Source organism: Prunus mume, linkage group LG8 (assembly GCF_029339155.1).
Source record: "Prunus mume cultivar Tortuosa linkage group LG8, ASM2933915v1, whole genome shotgun sequence".
NCBI lineage: Eukaryota > Viridiplantae > Streptophyta > Magnoliopsida > Rosales > Rosaceae > Prunus > Prunus mume.
The window spans coordinates 6,936,186-6,957,044 of NC_142705.1; the positions used below are offsets into that span (position 1 = coordinate 6,936,186).

Genomic DNA, 20,859 nt, shown 5'->3' on the forward strand with positions numbered 1-20,859 from the left:
TTTAGCAAAACATAGCTGTCTTGTAAATCGCATAAAAAAATAGTTGTCATGTAAAAACTTGACTAGCGTATATATTTATAATTGTTGATTGGGATGTGAAAAATATTGGTGGACTTGGGGGTGTTCTGTCCCACTATTTTCACCGTTGAAAATTCTAGAATACAAATACTTTGCATTTGACACAGGCAATATCCCCAAATATTGTAGGGTTCGGCGTGGGGCCCATTTTCGAATCTGATCCCCAAAGCGGATTGGGTGATTTCTGAGATTCAGAAAAACAAAAATTACAATTTTATATTTGTAAAAAAATACAATTAATTAACTCCATGATATTCTGCAAACATTTTTACCATGTAAATCATGGGAAACAAATGCAACATTACTTTTTTCTTAAATAAAATACGTACATCACCAAAAAGTTTAGCTATCAATATAAGAATTTATCATAGAGGTTTCTGTTTTTATTTCTTTTTCCTATTTATTTTAGTTGTTTTATTTAAAAGAGAAGTTCAATGGATAAGTGTCGTTCCCGCATTTTCAATATCTCTGATCTTATATTTTCAATTTTAATTACAAAAAAGCTAAAATGACAAAACCAACAAAAACATATGTTTTTCTTTCTTCTCCCTCCTAAAAAAAAACTGTTAGTATTTCCTGCCTCAATATACCCCTGAAATGCTAACCATTTTCCCTCCTTCAACCCACATTCGAACACACACCTTCTGTTCTTCACTCTTCTCAAAATTTCACTTCGAAATACAAACCACACCCGCAGAAAATCGCCGACAAGAACAAGAAGAAAACACAGACTCACACTCTTTCCCACCAGAATCAAACTCGATAAGAAAACCAAAGCCACGCTGGAAATCCGACATCCCACTTTATCTCCACGTGTACGTTCCAGATCTTTCATCTGCTTAACTTGTCAATCCGGAACACATCAAATCAACCAATCACAACCCAGAACCTCTTGCCCACAGATTCCTCCCTCCATATAAATAACAATAGGTTCAGTTTCCACTGGCGTCAGTCGGTCAGTGCTAATTTTCTATTTTCAGAACCCCAAAAAACCGTGATGTCAGCCACAGAAGAAGTTCAGGCTCCGGCCGTTGAGGCCCCGCCGGCGGTGGAGGCTCCAGCGACGGAGGAACCCAAATTAGAAGAAAAGCCGGTCAAAGAGAGAAAGACGAGAACCCCAAGGGAGAAGAAGCCTAAAGAGCCCAAAACCGCTGCTCATCCTCCATACTTTCAGGTACTTGAATTCGGGGTTTCAGATCGCGGTTTCTTTCTTTTCTTCATTTCTGTTTCTGGGTTTTTCTTAAATATTTGTGAAATTTGTGCACAGATGATAAAGGAGGCACTGTTGGCTCTGAACGAGAAGAGCGGGTCCAGTCCTTACGCCATAGCCAAGTACATGGAGGAGAAGCACAAGGCGGTGCTTCCTTCCAACTTCAAGAAGACCCTGGCTCTGCAACTGAAGAACTCTGCGGCGAGAGGCAAGCTGATCAAGATCAGGGCCTCGTACAAGCTCTCTGAGGCAGGCAAGAAGGACAAAACCACAGGCAAAACCAAGGCTTCAACAAAACCCAAAACGGAGAAAAAGACCAAAACGACCGCCCCTGCTCCGAAGGCGACTAAGAAGCCTGCGAAGAAGAACAAGAAGTCCACGGCTTCTAAGCCTAAGCAGCCCAAGTCCATCAAGAGCCCAGCTGCTAAGAAACCCAAGAAGGCTGTTGCTTGAAGTGAAACATGTTAAAAAGTTGTATAGAAGTTGAGAGCGATCATGAATTAGTAATAATTAAGTTGAAGGAAGTTGGGTTGTGTGTGTTGGTGTTAGGAGTTAGCAGGTGCTCTGTTTTTGTTGTGAATATGTAATCTTATGTTGGATTGGAATGGAATGGAACTGAACTGACTTTGTACTAATTTGCTGGGTTTGCTCCTCTCTCTCTCTCTCTCTCTCTCTCTCTCTCTCTCAAAACACTCTTGGCATTACAATACACAATAATCTCATAAGAGGTTCCGTTTGGTTGCAATGTTATGCTAGCTAGATCATAGATTTGGTTCGTCTATGAAATTGGTATGCAAAATGGGTCTTCAAGAGAAAGCCAAATTGGTGTTGCCTTAGCAACTCATGCCACTGGGCTCCGCACCCTGTAAATTATGAAGCTGCTAGTAGCTTGTAGAACTTTCCTATTTCTAAGTGTTTTCTCATAGGGAATTTCCAACTTTATTTATGTCTATACTTTTTGGTCACTAGTTATCTATAACACAATAAGCACAAGCTTTTATGGGTCAGCATAGATGAACTTCTCCTCACTCTTAAAATAAGTAACTTCCTAGTATGTCCTAAATTAATCTCAATCTGAAAAACCTAGTCCCTCTCTCCCAAAACACTCCTAAAGCCATTTTCAATTTGAGGGGAGGAAATCACTGTTCTTCCTTCCCTCTCCCCTCTCCTCTCCTCTTCTTCCCTCTTTTTCAGAGACAAAAGGTTTTTCCTTTTTGTCTTCGTTTTATGATTTTCCTCTAATTATCACAGACGGTTGCGTCTTGACGTCGAATCTCCACCTGCATTTTGACGTCGGATCTCCACCTGCGTTTCAGTGTTACATCTCCAACACCATCATTTTTATAATTTCTTTATATTTGAAATAAGTCACAGAGACTTTTTAGGTTCTCTGTGTAGTTTTTACCTCTTATTTTGTGAGAGCCTTTTACATCTCCTTTGTGAGAGCTTTTCACATCTCATTTGTGAGAGGTTTTCATCTCTCATTTGTGAGAGTTTTATTTGTATTGTTATGACTTAGTTTTTTCAAGCTTTATCTCTTTTTGATTGTTCTGAGTTTGCAATCTTAGTTGGGATGCATATGCCAGAATTTCTTCTATCATGCGTGATCGTTAGTGGAGGCACAACGAATTGTCTTAATTTTGATGTTAGACCTCTCCATTATTATAATAGCTTTTGTGTCTAGTGATTTTTTTGGCTAAATTATTAATGCAATCTTAGAATTTCTCCGCACAAAAAAACTAAGTCCTAAATTTGCATTCTTAGAATCAAAGTTGAATACAAGGGTTAGCTGCAATGAGTTAAAGCCCAATCCACATTCCTTACATTGTAAAACTAAGCCCATCAATCATTTCCAGTCTGCTCACACCCAACCTCTCCAACCTCTTCCCGTAATTTGGAGCCCAAATGTAAAAGATTTTTGTTAGCATATACAATCACAATGGATAAGGTACAAAGCATATAAAGCATAGCAGGCAGTGGCGAACAGTACGAATCACTTTTTCCATCACCATGTTGAATCATTTTGAGAAAAAGTCTGGCTACTCAATAAAAATTGATCCAACACCGGCTGCAAATGCTTTCCTAGCATTAATTCTTGCTGGTTTTACCCAATTAGATAACTAGGATTGCTACTTTTTTTTGCCATAGTCTATGCTCTACGTAGGTTTCCATAGTCAAGTACTAGGGTTCCGTTGACGGGTACGTAATCCTCTTGAACGGTGAGGAAGTAACAAGAAAATCAAAGAATAAAAATTAATTAATGTGTTGTGACTAGTCAAAACAAATCTCAAAAAAAAATTATCTTGACTAATGTGATAATGTTTCTTTTGTTTTCAAATTAGAAAATTTATATCATCAGTGTGAATGAAACATCATGAGATGAGAGTGTAGTTTATTTCAAGTCGCTTGAGTAATTAGAATATAAGATAAAGTCATATGTCCACTTCACATTGAATTGAAATGTTCATTCTCAATTTGTTTTTTGGGACTGAATCTGATTTCATTAGAAACCCCAAAAGGAGCAGAAACAAAATAACAAAGCTTAAAACGATACAACATATACAGAAGCAACTAAACCTCAAAGGCAAGGCTAGACAGAGAAATATTGGTGCTACCCAATTTGGTTTGTGAAATATTATATCGATATGGCATCTCTCTGTGATGAATTTGGAATATGATCATCCCAACCCAATTGATTGGTATATTCACAAGGCTGGCTTGCATTTGCTGCTGGTACCATCATAATTCGTAGGTATCATTGTTGTCCAAAAGGCAGCTTGTTTTTGGTCAACCACTATACTATACTTGCTTTCATCTTCATCCATCATCTTTCTCACCCTGTGTCTCTTCCACTTTCAAAAGCTAGCTAGCTTAGCGCTATAGCTTAAGACCACTTTCTGGCCATAAGCTGATTAATCTGATTAATTAGCATATAATATGTGCTTTTGGCTTTTGGCTTTTGGAAATGGAGATTATTATTTATATATTCAAGAAGAATCAACATGGTTTTCACTGCACTCATTTGATGGAACGTGGTGTGATGTTTCCAACAGCTCACGGTCATGGGGCTGCTCTGAATGTCACATTTCTGCAACGGGGTCGGCAAAAGGTAACCATTTTTGCTATAAACTACATAGTAAATTGGAAACCCAATATGCCACGTGGCTCAAATCGGTGAAGGAAATCATGTTTCAACTGGATTATAAGTAACTCATCATGATTAGGAGGCCCTGTCTTATACAACTCACTTGGCTTTGTCAAATACTGGTTGAACGGTTGCAGACAAACCCTATATAAAATTATCTCTCAGAGGACAATAATAGGATAAGGTTTGGAGTTGTTCCAAAAGGGCTTTTAGGGTTTTATTCAAGTTAGTGATAGTTATACTTTATACTTCAATAAAGAAAAACCCTAAAAAATTTAAGACAATGTGGCATAAGAATCATTCTATAGAACGCATTGGCATCATATACTAGTTTAACAAACTACTAGCACTCAAAAGATTCTAATCGAACTTGGGTATAAGAGATACACAATACACTACCATATTCAATTGGCGTAACGAACACATCTGCTAAAGAATTTAATTTCATGATATGAATAACTTTCTGGATAATCAAATCATTCCTAATTAGATCGCATAATAATTAATATTTACATGCTAAAACTTGGCATGTTTCTAGTGGCCATTGCACCAAACTTTGTGGAAAGGTGCTTTTTATGCCTAAGGTGCATCTGGATCCCACACATAAAAACCTGTTATCCGAAGTGAAATTAATTGGCCCCTTTTTCACAACATTTGGTGCAATTGCCGGCTAACACACATGATGCGATTGATCATGAACCGCGTTAACACATTTGACTTTAATCTTTGTAGTCCGGCGACAGTGGATCATGCTTGCAAAGTTTTCCGGATGCCTTTACAAATTACATTGATTGATGATTAATTAGCTATAGTTAAAAGTGAAATACATTTTCGCTCTAGTATCCCATTAATTACATGCAAAAGAGAAAAGCACTTGCTTCGAATTATGCATGACACTAAGGTCAAGCTCAAGTTAATTAGACTAGGTCCACACATTAGTACAGTGTGAATGACTTGTTTAAGTGAGTAGGGTCGACTATGTTAAAGAAAATATTATTGTCTCGTTCTTTTGAGAGTACTTAGGAATTCTTACTTTCATATACTAATTACAGTTTGATATGTGTGCAGAAATCAAACATATAATCCCTGTGTTAATACACGCTTGGATACTATGCGTGTGACACGTATGACTAGTTAGATAATTTATGAGGGTATGCATAAAATCTGACAAATACTTCAAAAATGGTCCACATTGCATGAAAAAGCCACGTCACAAACTTGGATTAATTTGTTCGTCCAACTTCCAATATATTTAATGCCACTGGGTTGTCGTTCAATATCGAAAAGTGTTCGTTTGAATCTTCTTCATAAATTGGTAGGGTGTGGCAATATATATATATATATGTATATCTATATATATACATACGTATATATATATACATATATATATATGAGAGGAGAGCAATGGCCATGCATGTGAAGTGAAGCTGAAAATACAAAAACTGAATGAGGACAAAGCATGCCCAACAGGTACCACGTTGCACAGCGCATGCTGGACAGTGAACAAGCCTTTTGGGACCCACCCAACCCACACCCGAGCATCTCTCTCCGAGAGAGATGCCTGCCTGCCGCCATGCTTACCATGCTTACCATGCTCACCATATATTAATCTTAATTAAGCTCTCTCCAAATAATGACTGTATGTTTCGAAATGAAAATTAGTTTTAGATTTTTAAAAGAAAAGAAACGTACGTACATTTTGCAGGGCTTTGAAACATGTTTTCATTGCTATCACTGAGATGCTTACAATCTCATGCCTCGACGACACTCAACAAATGGTGAATGAGTATTTTGTGAACAAACACACACACACATATATATATATACACACATGAACATAAAGTCTTTGTTTTGTGATAATAGTATCAGACACATTATCGATAATAATATCGCTATTTTATTTTCATTTACAAAGAAGGTATGGAGAAAAACAAATATATATATATATATATATAAATACTGTTAAGGGGAGATTTGAATATGTTCGCTTTTATTTTGGTGATTGACATTTGAGTTTTGTGACCAGATAATATTGGTGTTATTCATGAGTACAAATCATAACAAGACAGTAATTTGAGTGGAGGGGTTTGGAAATTATGTTCAGCTATTTGAATTGATGAGTTGAGATCTCAATGAGCCAATTGTATTGTATGTCGTGGACTAATGTTCTTGGTATAATATCTTGATATACGATTTTGGTATATAAGCATATTGTACATTTGGAGAATTAGATTGTAGTTTTTTGTAGTGAGTGAAACACTAGTTTCAATAACCAATGGGGTGTTAGTTGGATTGGTTCAAATTTTTCGTATGCTCCTAAATGGTCTTGGATTCAAGTACCCATGCATGTTATCTGTGTATGTATAGTCTACTCCGATTCTAATTTTGACAACAACAACAAAAATAACACTATTTCAATATTATTATTATTATTAATAATTCTTATGGGTATATCACTAATTATACAAATTAAGATATACATGCATGGAACTTTGTGCCTCTGTGTGTGGAAGAGAGGGAGAGAGAGAAATACACTCACAACCATATTTTTACAAAAATATGTCTTAGGGATTGATTCAATCAACCCTTATAACATTTATAATACCTACTTAGCAATAAAAATTAATTAGCTTCCTCCATTATTGCAGTCCCTCTTAATTATTTTTCAAATATGCATATCCCAATATCACCATCAGGACTGGAATTTAGGAACCCATTCAACTTGTTCCCCTGGTCATCATCCCTACCACTACTCTGCAATAACAACAATGCCATCTCTGAATCATCATGTGCCCCAAAGCTCGACTCTCCATCACCTTCATACCTCTCTTCTTGACTCAACTGAGATGCCACAAACTTGTCCAAGGCCCTCCAGTCAGTCACCTTCTTGGGCTCGTCTTCCACTTCAATATTGTTCTCCGATATCAGAGACATTGAGCTCGGCCTCTTTGATATCAATGGCAATGATGGGCTCTCTAGCTGAGGCAGCTGCACAAAATGATCAGAGTGCATGAAGTTCAAACTGTCAGCTTCTGTCTCTTGCTTGCACATGAAATTCTGGGCTAAAAAACTTGGAGGCTGCCTCGAGATCATATATTCGGTTGGATCAACGACAGAACTGACACCGTTGAGTTCTTCGTAGAAGTAGCTTGAGTCCCACCCTTCAACGCCTTTGTTTTGGCTACTGGTTCTCTTCTTGAATGCTCTGCATACCACCCATCCTTCTTCCTGAAATAAATAAATAAAATTAATTTCCATTTTGTTTCTCTAATCATGTTGTTGTGGAAAAGAGGGTGGGAATATTTCTTGAGGGGAAAAGTGAATGTTTTTCCTTTTGACCTTTATACATAGACATGCATTTTCTTTAAGTAGCTTATGGAGTTTTCTTTCTGTTTGGTAAAGAGAGTCGTAGCTTGATGTCAATCTAAAGGCAAAGGCCATGCAACAGAAGTGGAACTTTGCTTTTTGACAAACTGAAGGAGGAGAAAGCCACACCAGAAAATGAATTGGCAGAAAGCAAATTAATACATGCTTTTAAAAGCTTTAACTTTTGACTTTCATGTGTTGGTGGAAGTTAGAATGCACATATATGTATTAGTGGTCTACGACTTACGCATGCAAATTACATGAGATGGTTCCATTGCCTTTTAGAGAACTACAGTACTCACACAATATTAGTTTTTTTTTAATTTAAAAAAAACCATGTTTGTGAGTGGCTACTATCTGATGTTGAACGATCGAGCATGGAGAGAGAGAGAAAGTGTTGCCATAAGCCTTTTTGTATAGCAAGTAATGGTAATTGATGCCAAACTCCAATCTATAAGAAATTCTGAATCAGCTATACCCTATATGTATATTAGGTCAACAAGTGCTGTTTCAAACCCATGCCATGTTGACCATAGCTTCTCTCTCTCTACCGTTAATATACTCAGTGCTGGTTTGTGTGTGTGTGTGTGTGTGTAAGAGAGAGAGAGAGAGAGAGAGAGAGAGAGAGAGAGAGAGAAGATGAGTTTACTTGCCTGTGGAGGTCCATTCTCCTCGGATTCAAGTCTGTATTCGTGCATAATCCAATCGGTCTTCTGTCCATTTGGAGCCCTTCCTTTGTAGAAAACAAGGGTTTTCCTCATCCCAATCAGTTTTGTCTTGTCGTACACTGATTTGTCTCGACCCGTTGCTTTCCAAAAGCCAGCCATGGTGGCTCTGTTGGTCCTTGTCCCAGTGGGATACTTCTTGTCTTTGTGGCTGAAGAAGTACCACTCGTTCTGCTCTTCATACCCGATCCGGCATCTCTCTGCCATTCATGTAAATCAATCAATCAATCAATCAATCAATCGGATCAAGATTCATGTTAATTATACAAACCAAATACTATATTAACTAGATTTTTATATATAAAAACGATCCAATAATGTACGAGGTATCGTAGATTGATACCCTTATTATCGTATTAGATGTGCATGAGCTAGAAGAATATGTTCACCCCAATAATGCAATTATATATGTTAGTATATAAGATAAATTATTGGCAGAAACGAACCCAAAAGAAATAAAAATTAAAAAACAGGTTAAGTGATTAACAAACCCTAGTGACTAATTAAGCATGATGGATCCAAAGGATTATCATCCAGCTGAAGAAATACTCCTTGTATATAATTAGTACATACCTTGAAGGTCCCATGGTTCGATTCTGTAGAGATCAATGTCTCTGATGACATCAAGATCGATCTTCTGGGAGGCAACTTTCTTCCTGAGATAGTAGCCGACGAGCTCTTCATCAGTTGGATGAAATCGGAAACCTGGTGGGACAGTGGACTCGATTGACTCCATCATGGCGCAGCTCGTTGGTTTTCTTGTGGTGCCCTTGCTTGTACTGCATCAAATTCATCACCACACCCCCATTAGTGCCCACCACCACACCAACTTATATATACAGAGAAAATGAAAACTTGGGAAGAAAGGTGAAAAAAGGCAGTAGATAACATTAAAATGTTAAAAAGTAGTAAAAAAAGGGGGGAAATAAAATTAAGAATATTGTAAGTTAAAAGGAATAATGAAGAGTCTATACATGATGAATTAAAAAGGTGACAAGTGTTATCAGAGATAATCATCAGCTCATTTGGTGGTGAACAACCCCCACCATCACCATTTTTGGTTTGATATAGGAGAGGGAACTATAATAAGCGCGTGGGATAAACAAATTACTTAATTATATATATATATATATATATATCTCGGAGACTAATCAGAGACAATTAATAAGTAATTAATTAAATTAATTACTTTTTGTCCCAAGGGTGAAATAAGGAATAGAAAAAGAGAATCATGAGAGTTTGGTTTTGATAAAAACTAAGGGGAAATTGGAGCTTGCTAATTTGTGCAGAGGGGGGAGGGGGAGAGGGAGGGGGGGTCTCAAGAAACGGACAACCAGAGGTTTGTGCTAATGATGTTGTCTTGTGTTGGTGAATGGTGGAAATGATGCATCAAGAACGGGGTTTCTATTTTAATACAATTTTTTATTTATAATAATTAATTACTAGTAAAGTAGACCCATTATATTATATATATTATGGGGAAAAAATACAAGGGTTGAAATTGAGAATTGCAAAGGGAGATCAGACAGGGGTGGATGACGTGATCACAGAATAAGCATGCGTTTGTCTCGAAAGAGGAAAGGGTTTTTGGAAGCAAAAAGATGGAAGACGACAGCGTTTGATTGGATCAAGCCTGCTAAGAGAAAAAGGATAAGAAAGAAAAAGAGAAAAACAACTGTGGTCTCTCTCTCACTGCAAAGACGGGGGGCACTGAACTACTTGTCTGCTTGTCGAGAATTTCAATGGCACAAATCTGACCTCTTTTTCTTTGATAGCTAGAGTACTGCTGCTGACCCATACATTATACATACAAAAGAAGAAGAACAAACAAACAAACATGCATGCATTGAAACCATCATATCATCAATGTTCTCTAAACACATCCTAATTTAGCTAATCCATGTGTTTAATTAATCCTAACCTTAAACTCCAGGTTTTTTCTTTATCTTTTTTTCCTCTTAAGTCACCTGGTTAGGAGGCTAGGAGGCTTGGGGAGAGCCTAGGTCAACAATAATATTAATGTGTTTTAACAAATAGAAAGATGTGAGCAAATGACCATGTGTTGGCTCAGACAGATATCATGAGTAGAATGCCACTTGATCTGTACTAATAGCCATGAAATTACTAGATCAGAATGTTTTTTTTTCTCATCGTGTGTTTGTGTACGGAGCAAAAGTCTTGATTGCTCAACCGGCAGAACAGCTGGGTTAACCGGGACTTGTAGCTCTAGTGGTAGAAAGTATGTATACCCAAGACCAGAAAACCAGAGATATCAAATCTCCACCTTCCCCCTTCGGCCTCCCTTGTAACTCAAGAAGACTGGGAAATTAATAATGACAAACAGTTTGTGACAGGATCAAGAAGAAGTCCTATGCAAATATATACAGGTGGATGAGAGGGAGAGAGACCTTGTGTTGCATACATAGCTCCTCCATCGTCGCCTTAATTACCAAGAACAAACACAGAAGATGAGATTTATTCCTTAAACTAAAGTATTATATTAGCTAGTCTGGTGGGAATGAATGACTAATGAGACGCGTTTTTCTATGATAAGGAATTTCCCATGCAACCACAAAAACAACTTAATTTGATTAAATAGTTAATTAAAAATTACCTGATCAACGTCGTTGGTGTAATTACTCGTTAAAGACAGAAAGCAATGAAGAAGACGAAGACAAACTGAAGACGAACAACAACAACAACAACAACAACAACAGCAGAAAATGAGACGAAATTGAAGAGAGAGAGTTAAAGAAAATTCCGTTAAGAGGGAGAGAGATGAAGAGAATATAAAAGGGAAGGAAGGAGGGAAGGAGAGCTAAGACAAGAGAGAGGGAGGACCGCTCGATTGCGCATGGGTTGATGGTTGTCCCCAGCAGCTGACGTCACTCTCACTCCCCCCTAGCTTCCTACAGAAACTCCCTTTTTCTTCTTTGCTTTCCGTCCATTTTCTCTTCTCACCATCACCATATATAATATTTTATTCTCTTTTTTTTTACAACTTTATTTCTTTCTTTCTTTCCAAGTTTAAAAAGGGAACTTCCTTTGTTCAATTTCTTCTAGATATATATATGGAAACTTATCAACTTTTTTTTTATATTGATTTTTTTAGGACATCTTCAAGTTTAAACAACCTTTTTTTCTTTTTGTTTAAGTTTTAAATTTTTTATACTAGCGATATTGGAGAAAGAGGAAATCGAATGTATATAGGACCTTAAGTCCAATAGTAAATGCTCTTAATCAACTGAATTACAAGTCTCTTACTTTATATATGTGCTAACCCACATATTAATGTCACATATATAAAGTGCACCATTGTGGAACAACAAGTTGTTCGATTGAAACAAATGATCAACAAAATCTCTTTTGAAAGAAAAAGAAAAAGAGTACCTCTATTAGTAGTATGGAGTAATCTCCTTGTAAGGGCATGATCGCATATATTGCCCATTACTCCATCATCATAATGCTTTTGGAGATTTGTTAATCAGAATTAAGCGAGTTTCATTAGGATCACTTTCTGATGTTTACGACTTTCATTCAAAATTTAATGTCCGCTGCAAGTTCTAACTCGTTTCTGTTCAGCAAATGTCCAAAATGCTTTTTATTTCTTAGGGAAAGTCTCAATAAAATTGTATGAATCAATTAGAGCCCGTTTGTTAACCGTTTCAATTTTAGTTTTTACTTTTCATTTTTCTGTGCCGATTAAGAGAGAGGATGAGAGGGATGAGTAACAAAAATTAAAACAATTTAAAATGAATTTCAGTTTTTAGTTTTTGTTTTTACTTTAGTTACTCCTCTTTCTCATCTTCTCTCTCATCCTCTCCTCTCATCTTCCTTCTCAATTCCATATCCACTCTTATTCTCACTTACATTCTCCTTTTTTTTCCTCTATACTCTAGCACAAAAAATGAAAACTAAAAACTAAAATTGAAATAGTTATCAAACAGAACCTTAAATTCTCGGCAGTTCAATATTTACACTTAAACAATATGATTGGCTGAGTACTAAGTTGGTACCAAATAATAAACTTACTAGTCACTAGTGAGGTGCAACAATCATTGCTACTAATTAATTTGGTTGCAAAAGAATTCATGATCATGGTGTTTTGGTGTTTTGGTGTTGTTGCTATCCCGTTTTGCCGTGACTACTATCTTCCTCCACATATATGGACCCCAAAACTGAAAGCTTCGTGTTATCTTTCCATTCCTTTCCTTCTTCTTCTTCTTCTTCAACTTCTCGTCAAAAATCCTTTGAAAAAAAAAATATCTCCCATTAATATTCTGTGTAGTAGTCGCTTTTCTTTTTCAAACACATTCTTCTGACTGACACACCTGCCACGTCGGCACTGAAATTAAGACCTCGCGCCACGTGTTGCCGTCAAATACCCTAGTTCGGCTCGGCTCGCGCGGCTCACATGGCTTCTTGGTTATGCTAGCTAGCTGCATGCCAGTTTACTAAAAACTCCTCCAGGCTCCGGTGTGCATTGTATTGGAAGGGCGTTTTGGTCATTTAAGAGGTCCACGCACTTCCGTTTAGGGCCTGGAAATGATTTGATTTCTTTGTGGACAAGTATTTTGGAGAAGGAGAGAGTAGAAAAAGACAGGGAAAACGTATAGTGAGGAGAACAATCGAAGCAAACCAACGCGTGACACAACACAATCTGTGGTTTTTTAGGTTTTTTATTTTTTTGGGTACAACTTTACGTAGAAGATAAACAAAGCAAAAGCAAACAGTACAAATAAATATTTCCTCGAGACTATAAAGACTAGATTCTTTCAATTTATCAAGACCCCCACCTCCACTGGCAGATCTAGAAATTTTTTAGCGGAAGTGCAATATTGACTAAGTATGAAAAATAGTTTTTCGGAAAATCATTTTCTTAAGATAATTTTTTGCGGCTTTTATTCCTTACACATCAAATAAGAAAATTTGATTTTATGAGATTTTAGTATGAAGTATATATTGACTTAATGATCCATCATTTTTAGCCTATATCGTATTTTGCACTAAAATTGATTTTTCATATTTTGATTTGGTAGGAATTTAATTTTCTAGTATTTTTATTTGAATCCAAATGAGTGGTACTTCCTTATTTACATTGTAAACTTAAGTAAATAGAGTAATAAAAAAATAAATAAAAGTAAAAGGACAAAGACATTTACTTAAATATTGAAAATGGAAATAAGGTAATCTGTACACCAGTTGAGGAAATGGGCAATTTGAAGCACATGGAAATAAGGTAATGTGTACACCTGTTAAGGAAAGGGGCAATTTGAAGCACATACAATAGTTTTTCCGGGTGAGAGAAGGTGTATCTGCACCTTCTTGCACCTTAATAGGTCCGCCTCTACCACCTCAATTGGGTCAAATACCATTTTACAAATGATATTCTACTTTAATATAATCTAAACTATATGGAGGGAGATTCTCGGATGCAGAGTGAGGAATACAGTTAATTTGACATAGTCTTTAATAATAATAAAATAAATTTCACTGTGTTTGATCAATAGTCTCATATATAATGTTTGGTGAATTTCACAGATAAGAATATTCAAACAAGAGGGAATTTGAGTGAGTGAGTTCTAGAAGATGATCAGTGGACCAAACTAGCTAGTACGTGGTTCCATCTGCATGCTCGTTAATTTCTTGATGGATGGATGGATGGATATGTTGTTAAGTATTAGTAACTATCATAACAAGAACTAATCATGGCAGTAGTCTTAATATATATGTTATATATGTAGTAGTCGTATCTTTTTCACTAGATGCCTTGAGATTTTTTTGGTCGATCTGAATGGACTACTTTCTGCCAACAAACAGAGTTCTTTTTCTGATACAAAGTCACAATCTTATCCCACTGAATCCATTTCATTATTATGCCTAAACGTTTAAAGATGTGAGTATAACTAAGCGGTTTTGATATATACATCTTGATCAGCTTTGTTTGAATAATTCATATTAGAGGGAAAGCTCTCTTTGCTGCATGTCATTTTCCATGGAAGAACAAATAATAACAAAGAAAGAACGTTCCATTTGAAATGATGTTGGTTGAGCAAGAGATTAAACCAGCCACACATAAGGAAATCATTTTGTGATGAAATGTGAGCGCTTCGTGCCTAGCGGTATAATTTCTGGTTACGGAAACAAACCTTGCGAAAAGGAAAAAATACGGTATTAAAGAAGATAAATCACAACAAATTAAGGTCAATGAATTAAGTATAGGTTTGTTTTTTGTGAAATTGATACAAGTTCATTTTGATATAATAAAGGTTTGTACGGCAATGTTGATTGAGGATCTCATGTTATGAGAAACTTATATAAATAATAATAAGACTAGCTTTCTTCTTCCCCTAATATTGGACCAAGAAATGAGAAAAGACTTGTGCAGTTCAATGCATTTCACATTTAAATTTGGTGCACAGGGCCAAACGACAGAGTTCCTAATGATGTGAAATCGGACCAACTTGATGTCAAGCAACATTACATGCAATGAGAGGCCACGTGGCAGGGGGATCTGTTTGGGTTGAAAAATTATAGACTTTTTACGCAAAAATCTTGAGTAATTTTTGGAACAAAACATGATGCACGTGTGATCCAATGAGGCTAAATTTGGATAGAAATCATTAAGCCTTTCTCTTTTTTAGGTCATTTGATGCATGAGGGAAGGTGAGATTTCAAACTTCGATCTGATTTTACTTTTGTTAACACAAAAATTGCTTCTGGCTAAAAAGAGAGAAGATGTCGGCAAGAGAGAAGATGTCAAATAAGTCGACATAATTAATGCTAAAATTTCTCATAAACCAAAAATGTGATAGTCATAATGTCACGTGATGTTATTAATTTATTTATGTTATTATACGTGTATCTATTTAGTATCATTATATAAGTAAGGAGGAACGAGATTCTAGTCGTGATTCGGTCTAACAAACATGCCGACAACTTAATATTTTTTTATTTATATAAACGATATTAAATACATAAATAAATACCCTTAACCAATTAAACTCCTAACTCCGTCCAACATTTTAAATCAAACATCTCATTCAGTAGTCCAAGACAAGGATGTAAATTGCAAGGTGAGCCCAATTCTGAACATGGATTGACTGATCTGACGCATGGAAAAGGTGGCAAACTTGTTTGGGGATGGCAGAGGGTAAGTTTGTAACTATAATAGAAAGGAAGTGGCAGTTACGGAAACTAAAAATACGAAGGGCAAGCTATGAAGCTGGTGAAGCTGTGGCTCGTGAGTGGGGGATAGTGAACGGTGATATGGACGTGCAGTCCACGTAGGACGGTGATGGTCGGCCGTGGTTTCTCCAATCATGCGGCGGACCGCATCATTGAGCTTATGAGACTCACTGTGGTCCCCACCATAAATTTACCTTTCCTCTTCTAACCCTCGTCTTCGTAGGCTATCTTGGGGCGGTGAGCCAAACAATCACCAAAATAAGAATCTTTTTTGTTTTTAATATGCGTGTAGTTTGCGAGTAATTGCATAGAATTGAATTGTAAATGCATTAAAAAATATGATACAGTTTCTCTCAATCCTTTATAAACTAAGTAAAATGCTTCATCGCTGAAACCATAAGCGTGTGTTTTTTTATTAATCCAAAAGTTTGTAACAAACAAAATTAAAAAAATGTGGAGAAATTGATATCGTTAGGGTTAGCGTAAGCAGCAAAAGGAGATCCTTGGGGGGGTCCTATTAGGATCTTATAGCCCTTTTTGACATCGACCACCCTCCAAACTCTCTCTCTCAAATCTCCATCTCTGAATTACACCCTACCCTATACAAATTATGTTACGGAAATTATCTTCTTTTTGAAATATGGTTTTCATGGTGGTTGGTGAAGAGAAAATGACCATGAATTTTCTCAATTATTAACTTGTAAGTAGTTATATAGAGAGAGAGCTTTCGTTGAGGAATATCCTTGTAAGGCTCACTCCTTATTATATTTTACTAATCCAAATATAGTCTATTTTGTAGATACTCATTGAAAAATCATTTTTTCAAAAAATCACTTAAATCTGATATCATTTGATCACTCAATTAAATTATTGAAACTTAAGTATTTTCTTGAAGTACTGTTTTTATTGATTTTTTTCAGTGTGAATTAGATGCCTTAATGATTTTCAATTTGCTTGATTTTTTGCAATAATGAGCTATGAATGGAGACTTGAAAAATAGATGGTTTGGATGTTTGAAAAAGATTCGTAAGGGATCCTAAAGGGAGTCCTCAAATAAAAGTATTTGAGGGTCTATATACAACTAGACCCTTGAATATCTCTCTTTATTGTAAGGTGTGAAACACAAGCTTCTTGCAGGGACATGGATGATCATTGCACTTCTTGTAGCGTCTAATAATTCTAACATTTTATTCACACATAAACATAAATTATATATTGCCTTCTAGACCCTAGCAATTGATGGAAATTGTTTGTACCTTTCTAGATTTTTGAAGGGGGAAAAGTTAAATTACGTGTATTTTGTCATTTCTGTGAGGTGATGATTGATCATAATGCAAATTAAAGTGGATATCCCGTGGCCAAGTTATATGATCAGATTTAAAAAATTAAAAAAAAAAGTTAGGGTTTGATTGAAGATGGTATCAAATTGGTTATCAGTGCATTCTAAAATGGCCCTAAACTAGAAATATTGTAGTTGTGATGGTTTTTGGCATTGAAATCATTACCAGTGAAAAGTCCAGCAAAGAGAAGAAGAGTGCTGGAGATTGAACCCAAAGCACTCATAAGTGTGCCAATGAAGTAACAATGAGAACTGAAGACTTGTATGATGCCTGAGAGATTGATTTGGAAAACCATTCATGAGAATTGGCACAGGCTCTTTTTCTCTCTTCGATGCGGATATTAGGAAAAAGAAAAATCGAACACAGGATCTCGGATGCAGGGATAAACACTCTTTTAACTACAGCAGTTGAGCTGCTAAGCATACGATGATATTGACAGATAGGTTATCAACTTGACCAGGAATTCTCTAGGTACGCAAATTGGGCGGAGATGGGCCATTGATTGGGAAAGGATTGGAATAGATGCCATGATGTTGAATGGGGTTAGGTGAGGGGTCCTCTGCTACAAGCAGCAGTAGAGACTATATGATGGTGGGGGGTTTCCAAATGAGCTGCCCCTGACTCTGCCCTGTGTTCATGAACAATGAGATCATTCTAAGGTTTCAGTGGAGTGTCCGAGTCGAATAGATAATGATGACAACGACAACGACGATAACAACGCGTATAAATTGACTTGTTGGATCTGTTGCTTGTGTTGCACAGACATGCCTCTCCTGGTTCTTGATACATTTTGGCCCTGATTAGACATGTTGTTTGTGCTTGTTTGTCAAAAAGGTCTGATTGTTGGCGTGTTACCTTTTTTCCAGTCAATGAAGCAAAATTCAATTGGGAACTGTCCTGCATAGAGAGTGATGTTAGGCTCATTATTCTGCAGATTAATAACTAGCATTTAGAGATAATTAAAGAAATCATAAGAAGTTGAGCGGGGTTACCACAGTGGTTGTGCTCTCCCCCTTCCCTCATACTTGGTACCAGAATCGAAATCATATGTGTCTTTCCTCCCAATATAACCAAAAAAATAAAATCATAAGAAAAAAAAAAAAAAAAGGATTTGTGAAATGATAGAAAGTACGATGCAACTTAGAGAGATTTCAAATGCTAGAGGAAGTGGACTTATCACCACCAAAGGTATGGAAAGCATATCATAGAATGATTACACTTCGCTGCCTCACTGGGGAATGTCACTGAGATTTCAAATACCCCTTTTTTTATTTTTTATTTATTATTTTTTTTAATTTTCCCAGTAATTTTATGTGCTTCCTTCATCTCTCTGGCCACACTTGGACCCCATAAAATAATATCTGAAACCAACGTGTGGCCAACACCTCTCTTTTACTGTAAACATCTTCTGGAAGTAATAATCTGAGATTAATTAATCCTCCTCAATAAGCATAATTAAGTAGAGCAACGGGTCAAAGTCAACCTTTTCAGGGTTGGGGAGATTGTATTTTCTGCACCACAACAAATTGTTTGAAGGCAGAATGATGAAAGGGGAAGAGCTTTTTAAATGCATATTAATAATCACAATGTATTCAGCGTTAAGCATTTGCACGGATCCATCAAACCAGTCATAATTATTTTACTTTAAACTGACTCTTGCATTCTTTTTCATCTTTTTATTTGGGTATGTGAATGTGATGGTGGATATTAATGAAAAAAACCAAAGAAGATGAGAATAAAAAGGTCATGGTGGTACTTGTTTGCATGATGGTGGTTTTACTCACTCTTGGAAGTCTTTTTTCTTTCTTTCTTTTCATAATAAAAGTGAAAAGGAACATACGCATCGTGCAATTGTTTATTGATTACCGAAAATAAATATTTTAGAAAGAATTTAAATGAGTTGTTATGATAAATTGTCTGTACGGGCAAATTTAATTTCTGATCATAGATGCATGTAAAAATAGAACACGGCGGGAAATTAAAGGCACGCTTACGCCCAAAGTTAAGCATCAACCGGCTTGTTGATTGGGCTTTGCAGGCATTATGGCCCGTACCACTCATAAAAATGGCGGAAGCCTATTTTTTCAGTTGGCACTGCGAAACGACAAGTCGTTGATCCAACATAGAAAAATGACCCATTGGGCTGGCCTGTATTGTAGGCCCATGAAACACCCAATTCAACATTTATCCATTTTGTCCCGTTGCCAATCAATCAGCGGGCCCCACTGAAGCTTCAGAGAAAGAGGCACCACACGCTGTCGTGACTCGTAAGCGACAAAACGCTCGTGTGAATCCAAATCAATCCGTCTCTAATCTCCGCGATCAAAATTTCCCAAATCTGAGAGAGGCTGAAGCAAATCGCTAATCGGAAACCAAAAGCAAAGAAAATGGCGTCATCCACGTTCAGCGGCGACGAAACGGCTCCATTCTTCGGCTTCCTTGGCGCGGCGGCCGCCCTAGTTTTCTCCTGTAAGTGAAAACCCCCAACTTTCCCTCCAAATCTAGCTCCAATTTGCACATTTCATTTCTGCGTGAAAATTGAATGACTTAGACGGGCTTTTTGGTCAATTCAGGTATGGGAGCGGCGTACGGGACGGCGAAGAGCGGCGTGGGCGTGGCGTCGATGGGGGTAATGAGGCCGGAGCTAGTCATGAAATCGATTGTTCCGGTGGTTATGGCGGGAGTGTTGGGTATCTATGGTTTGATCATTGCTGTGATTATCAGCACGGGGATTAACCCAAAGGCCAAATCTTATTACCTTTTCGATGGCTATGCCCACCTCTCCTCCGGCCTCGCTTGCGGCCTCGCCGGACTTTCCGCCGGAATGGCCATCGGAATCGTCGGCGATGCCGGTGTTAGGTAATTTGGTTTTCCCTCCATTTCTGGTTTTTGTTTAAGTTTTGGATGGATGAAGCTGTGTTTTTTTTTTGCGTAGGAAGAGAATTATGTTTTGTCTGAGTAATTGGGTATTTGAATAACTTGTTGGCATTGTTATGGGTTTTGATTAAGGATTTAGACTGGCAGAAATACGTGGAATTTTTTAGGCAATGTGAAGAGAACTGACCTATAAATGAAAATTAGTCTACAATGTTTGTTGGGTTTTGATACAATTGGATTGGATGAGTGTATTAATGGGAAAGAAATGTGATCACCCTTCTTAATGTTTCTTAGTGACTCTTACAGAAGAAAGACAAAATCTTTTACATGTTGGTAGAGTGATAATCCCTAGTCTTCTTGTGTTTGCTGCCATGAATGTTGTTGCACCAAGTTTTTAATTGGATGTTTCCCCGAAGGGTTTTCAAGATTTATTCTCCCGATTTTAGGTGCCCTGTTTTTTTGGTTCTTGGCTCTGCAGGCAGTACATTTGGATTGCTCCTTGTTTTCTTCTTGTGCAATTGGTCTTTTTTCTTTTCTGTGATAGAATGTTTAGTATTTCCTGATGTAATGGGTTTATTCCGCAGGGCGAATGCGCAACAGCCAAAGCTTTTTGTTGGAATGATTCTCATTCTCATCTTTGCTGAAGCTTTGGCTTTGTACGGTCTCATTGTCGGCATCATCCTTTCATCCCGATCCGGACAATCCAGAGCAGATTAGAGATGGCATTCCTGCCAGCTTCGAATGTGAATGTTGTTGGCATCTCGGTTACTCACAGGTTGGTGATGCTCATTCGCAGTGTGCAGTGTTGTGTCAAGTTATTGGTCTTGCATAGGAAGATCCTTTTTCCGATTGTAGAATTTGAAGTGAATTGTCTTTGAAATAAAGTTTTTTTAGCTGGTTGTTCACCTGCTCCTTTTTCTACATATTAGT

At 37.0% G+C, this 20,859-nt stretch overlaps 3 protein-coding genes across 5 annotated transcripts; 2 read left to right on the plus strand and 1 right to left on the minus strand.

The window, feature by feature from the left end:
- Positions 1-1,012: 1,012 nt before the first annotated feature.
- Positions 1,013-1,923, plus strand: HIS1-3 (histone H1-3). Its single transcript, XM_008243581.2, has 2 exons — positions 1,013-1,252; positions 1,346-1,923. The coding sequence occupies exons 1-2, from the start codon at positions 1,076-1,078 to the stop codon at positions 1,739-1,741; spliced, it is 573 nt and encodes a 190-aa protein (XP_008241803.2). The 5' UTR covers positions 1,013-1,075; the 3' UTR covers positions 1,742-1,923.
- Positions 1,924-6,833: 4,910 nt separating this feature from the next.
- Positions 6,834-11,445, minus strand: LOC103340190 (NAC domain-containing protein 37-like). Of its 3 annotated transcripts, none has more exons than XM_089043529.1 (4): positions 11,139-11,445; positions 9,098-9,303; positions 8,449-8,724; positions 6,834-7,657 (listed from the first exon to the last, which is right to left on the minus strand). In XM_089043529.1, the coding sequence occupies exons 2-4, from the start codon at positions 9,261-9,263 to the stop codon at positions 7,092-7,094; spliced, it is 1,008 nt and encodes a 335-aa protein (XP_088899655.1). In that variant the 5' UTR covers positions 9,264-9,303; positions 11,139-11,445; the 3' UTR covers positions 6,834-7,091. The 3 variants fall into 3 exon arrangements, with proteins under 3 accessions (XP_088899655.1, XP_008241802.2, XP_088899656.1); XM_008243580.2 differs by having other exon boundaries at positions 6,834-7,661; positions 8,453-8,724; positions 11,139-11,444; XM_089043530.1 differs by lacking the exon at positions 11,139-11,445 and adding an exon at positions 9,499-11,087 and having other exon boundaries at positions 6,834-7,661; positions 8,453-8,724.
- A 7,876-nt stretch (positions 11,446-19,321) lies between these two features.
- On the plus strand, positions 19,322-20,850 carry LOC103340189 (V-type proton ATPase 16 kDa proteolipid subunit). The gene is made up of 3 exons (XM_008243579.2): positions 19,322-19,521; positions 19,626-19,911; positions 20,514-20,850. The coding sequence occupies exons 1-3, from the start codon at positions 19,440-19,442 to the stop codon at positions 20,644-20,646; spliced, it is 501 nt and encodes a 166-aa protein (XP_008241801.1). The 5' UTR covers positions 19,322-19,439; the 3' UTR covers positions 20,647-20,850.
- Positions 20,851-20,859: the final 9 nt, after the last annotated feature.